This window comes from Helobdella robusta (genome assembly GCF_000326865.2).
Source record: "Helobdella robusta unplaced genomic scaffold HELROscaffold_11, whole genome shotgun sequence".
NCBI classification, from domain to species: domain Eukaryota; kingdom Metazoa; phylum Annelida; class Clitellata; order Rhynchobdellida; family Glossiphoniidae; genus Helobdella; species Helobdella robusta.
This window is the reverse complement of record NW_008703617.1, coordinates 1,571,231-1,576,230: the sequence shown is the minus strand read 5'-3', so window position 1 is coordinate 1,576,230 and position 5,000 is coordinate 1,571,231. Positions and strand designations below refer to the sequence as shown.

Sequence of the window (5,000 nt, the reverse complement as noted above, 5' to 3'; positions counted from 1 at the left end):
CAAACGTGTGTGTGTATGTATGTCTGTGCATGTGTGTGTGTATGTGTGTGTATCCTGTGCGTGCGTGTGTGCGTGCGTGCGTGTGTGTGCGTGTGTACATTTGTCCAAGCTGCATTTAAAAAATGCGTACATTTGAAATTGCCCTAAGGTACAACAGCCAGCACTAACGTTGAATGACGTAAACGCCATGTCGTAGTACAGTGCCGCCACATCCAGCGAGACGTTCTTCCCATCTGGGATCCAGGCAAACATCAAATACGGGATGCCAAAGAGTGGGATTAGGACGAGAGTTGACCTGGTCAGTCTCCTGCTTTTGTGGTCGTTGTGGTCGTTGTGGTTGTGGTCGTTGTGGTCGTTGTAGTTGCCGCTTCATCATCGTCGTTGGCGTCATCATCACCAGTGTCATCACCAACATCATCATCATCAGCAGCAGCAACAGCAACATCAACAACATCATTATCATCATCATCAACAACATCATTATCATCATCAACAACAACATCATCTTCATTATCAACAACAACAACATCATCATCATCAACAACAACATCATCATCATCATCATCATTATCGTTATTAGTTATTAATGACATCAACACCATAACTCACACTCGCCTGTATTTTCGAGCTTCCATCAAGTTACTGGTCTGAAGTTTACTGGACAGAAAACGAAGGATTTTGACGAAGAAGAAAAAGTTCAACTAGATGAATGAGTGAGTGAGTGAGTGAGTGAGTGAGTGAGTGAGTGAGTGAGTGAGTGAGTGAGTGAGTGAGTGAGTGAGTGAGTGAGTGAGTGAGTGAGTGAGTGAGTGAGTGAGTGAATAAAGATTTCATTATCAGGCATAACCATGGGAAATTATTTTTTTTCGTATGAGATAGCGTTTGAACACCCCTTCACATTGGAAATACGACACCCATAAATATTAATCACGAAATTATAATAATAATATAATATAATAATAATATAATAGTCATAATATAATAATAATAATTTGTCTGAAATTTATTTTGTCAAAATTAAAGAGCCTGCATGGTTTTAAACGTGCGGATAAATTTATTTTCAGCAAAGAACCCTTACCAATGCTAAATCTGTTATTATTATTATTACTAATACTATTATTATTATTATTATTATTATTATTATTATTATTATGGTAATGTTTGGTAGCTCTTGTTTGTTTTGTGTTGATTTAAAGGGATTTCATATCACTGAGTTTCATTAAATGACAACAACAATGTGTGCGTGTGTACGTTTGTACGTGTACGTTTGTGTGTGTACGTGTGTGTGTGTGTGTGTACGTGTGTGTGTGTGTGTGTGTGTGCGTGTGTGAGTTTGTCTGTTTCTGTTTAACTAACCAGCACGGTCACAAGCCAAGGTATTTTGATGATCCAATAGTTGTCGTTATAAAACCAGCATCTGAGTTTGAAAAACAATGATGACGATAATTATGACGATGATGATGGTAGTGATGATGATGATGATGATGATGCTGATGATGAGAATGATGATGATGATGATGACGAAAGAGGAAAAATTAACTTGATATTCGTATCAGCCATCATAGACAGCATCCAAGGAACGACAATCAACAAGGGGAAAGCTTGAAATAAATTACGTCATCATCATCATCATCATCATCATTATTATTATTATTATTATTATTATTATTGTTGTTGTTGTTGTTGTTGTTATGCTAACTCACTCCATCCAAAGATGATGAACCATTTGACGTGCCTCGACTCTGAGAAGACGTTCACGAATAACAACGTATGCAAGTACAAACCTGAGAGTGAGTATAATGATGATGATGAAGAAGAAGAAGAAGAAGAAGAAGAAGAAGATGATGATGATGATGATGGTAATGACGGTGATGATGATGATGAAGAAGAAGAAGAAGAAGATGATGATGATGATGATGACGATGATGACGGTGATGACGAACCTTCCACAAAGATCCACGACATATTTGACGATGACGTAAAATTGACAACCACCATCAAAAATCGGCACCAAAAATACTGAATAGGATATAAAAATTATTCCTTCATGGATTGGTTCATTCATTCATTCATTCATTCATTCATTCATTCATTCATTCATTCATTCATTCATTCATTTATTCATTCATTCATTTATTCATTCATTCATTCATTCATTCATTCATTCGTTCGTTCGTACGTTCGTTTGTTCCTTCATTCCTTCATTCATTTATTCATTCATTCATTCATCATTCATTCATTCATTCATTCATTCATTCACTCACCGTATCATTCATGAACAGCGCATACCCCCTGATATACCACTGTACGATGAAAGCAATGCATCGCATTATGAATGATAAGAAGAGGTTCAGATGCAGCGTGTTTCTAGAACATCTGAGACGTCTTGATAATGATGAGGTTGATGACGATGACGATGATGATGAGTATGATGTTGGCGATGATGATGTTGATGTTCATGCCGGTTCTGATGTTGTTCACTCACTCATCACTCATTCACTCACCCATCACTCGCTCGCTCGCTCACTCACTCACTCACTCACTTGAATGATAACATGATGACGATGGCGATGACGAGGAATAGGAGAGATATGGAGAAACCAGTGAGAGAGATTTTCGCAATCAGTGGCAATTGATTCTGCGATGTGTAATTATAGCTAATTAGATTAATTAATTAGTTAATTAATTATGGTTAATTGGATGACGATGTTAATTATCTTTTCATAATTAATTGTTAGAGGTATAAAGATTGACAACACGAATGAAGCTCATGTAGTAAATATGCATGAATGAATGCATGAATGAATGAATCTACGAGAATATCCTTGCTTTTGAAGCCGGTCAGAGCAGCATCATAAGCAGGCGCTTTAACTGTTAAACTACAATCTCGCCACACACAGCGATGTTGGTGTTAACGATTGGTATAATAACTGAGAACATTGGATTCATAAGATGGAAGAAAATTGGAATTATCGAAAATTCATCAATCCATCAATTTATTCATTCATTCATCTGTTTGTTCATCGGTCCATCCATCTATCCATCCATCTTTCAATTCAATCTATTCATTCATTCATTCATTCATTCATTCATTCATTCATTCATTCATTCATTCATTCATTCATTCATTCATTCATTCATTCATTCATTCATTCATCCAGACTCTAATTTTTAAAAAATACAGGACGTACCTTAACGAATTTTTGATCATTTGTGTCGTTCAAACAGTCTGAATAATCCGTCCATGGTGAGCCATTTTTACGGTGCCAGGTACCATTCAATTCACATTTTTTGTACGCATATCCTATGGTATAAATACATACACATATACAAACATACACATATACATACATACACACATATGCATACACACACACACATTCAATCATACATACTATACATACATACATACAAACAAACAAACAAACAAACAAACATACATACATACATACCTAAAATATTGAAGTTGTTGATATGTTGTGGACATTTGATTGATCTTGTAACTCCAGCCTCTGTAGCCGGCCAACATAAGACTCCATCGTACCTCGTTGAACATTCTTCTTAGTATAATTAAAAATTAAAATCGCATAATCATGGCAAATTATGGTGAATTATAGTAAATTATGATAAATTATAGTGAATTATATTTTTTAAACCAGCAAAGGTGCACAGCATGTACGCCAAAAAATACGCGCGAATCCACGTACCACACATGCAACATATACGATTATATAATTTATCATCACTTCTTCTTCTTCATCATCATCATCATCCTCATCATCTTCATCGTCATCCGCATCAATCGTTTATCACTCCTATTAATTTGGCCACAGAAAGGACACATTTGGCAAAGGTAAACAAAAGAACATTATCCCAAGTGACTCTCCCTCTAATAAACAAGAAGCATACATACAAACATACATACAAACACACATACATACATACATACACACATACAAACACACATACAAACACATATACAAACACACATACATACTAATACATACACCCATACCTACGCATACATAACTTACAGCTACTAGCACATGATTTATAGACTAGCAGTGCTGTTAACCGGTTTTTAGCGGGACCAGTAAAAAATTGAAATCTTTTAACATTTTTTGATTGTTTTTCTTGACAATTTAAAAATTACTATTATTGTTTTCATCATCATCATAATCATTAGTAGCAGCTGTAGTAGCAGCAGCAGCAGCAGCAGCAGTAGTAGTAGTACTAGTAGTAGTAGTAGTAGTAGTAGTAGTAGTAGTAGTAGTAGTAGTAGTAGTAGTAGTAGTAGTAGTAGTAGTAATAGTAGTAGTAGTAGTAGTAGTAATAGTAGTAGTAGTAGTAGTAGTAGTAGTAGTAGTAGTAGTAGTAGTAGTAGTAGTAGTAGTAGTAGTTCCTCATCCTTCAAACATCTTCTGGAACGATCAGTAGCAAGACCCAAAATCTTTTTTTTGTCCACTCATACCTGTTGCCTTTTTTTCTTTCGCTTTTTTAAATATTTCAAGTGCTCTTCTCTGGAGAAATAGTTTTAATTTATTCTTCTTAGATTAATTTAAAATAATTTTATAATATATTTATTTTAAGTTATTTTAATTTAATTATAGATTTTAAAATAAGAAATTTCAAAGTGGTCTTATTTGAAAAAAATTTAAAAAAAATATATATTCTTCTCCAAACATTCGCCCGCTAAACAATTTAATACCACCTATTACTATTCTACTCGTCTTTTTTGCATATTTTAGCTTTGTTTTGTTTACAATTTGCTTTGTTAACTATTAAAATCTTCCACCCACGTGACTTATGACGTCACAATCAAACGGACAACCTTTCTGCAGCCGACCGTTACGACGTGACGAATTGGATTACGGATGGTTTTAAATAATAGATGGTAGAAAAATATCTCTTACGGTTCGGCGGTTTGAAAAGAGTAGAAACGGTTTTTTTTCACTATTCGTTTTTTCATTTCTTAAAATAATAATATAGCATTGTCTTTC

General features: G+C 34.8%; 1 protein-coding gene across 1 annotated transcript in view; it reads right to left on the bottom strand.

Moving 5' to 3' along the window:
* Positions 1 to 1,791, bottom strand: part of HELRODRAFT_135898 (hypothetical protein) — a gene marked incomplete at both ends in the record, with an annotated part of 2,197 nt that extends 406 nt beyond the window's left edge. Inside the window, 5 exons of the mRNA XM_009012744.1 lie at positions 169 to 304; positions 610 to 701; positions 1,357 to 1,417; positions 1,541 to 1,601; positions 1,704 to 1,791. Of these exons, the coding sequence (XP_009010992.1) occupies positions 169 to 304; positions 610 to 701; positions 1,357 to 1,417; positions 1,541 to 1,601; positions 1,704 to 1,791 (438 nt within the window). The remainder of the gene's footprint in view (positions 1 to 168; positions 305 to 609; positions 702 to 1,356; positions 1,418 to 1,540; positions 1,602 to 1,703) is intronic.
* Positions 1,792 to 5,000: the final 3,209 nt, after the last annotated feature.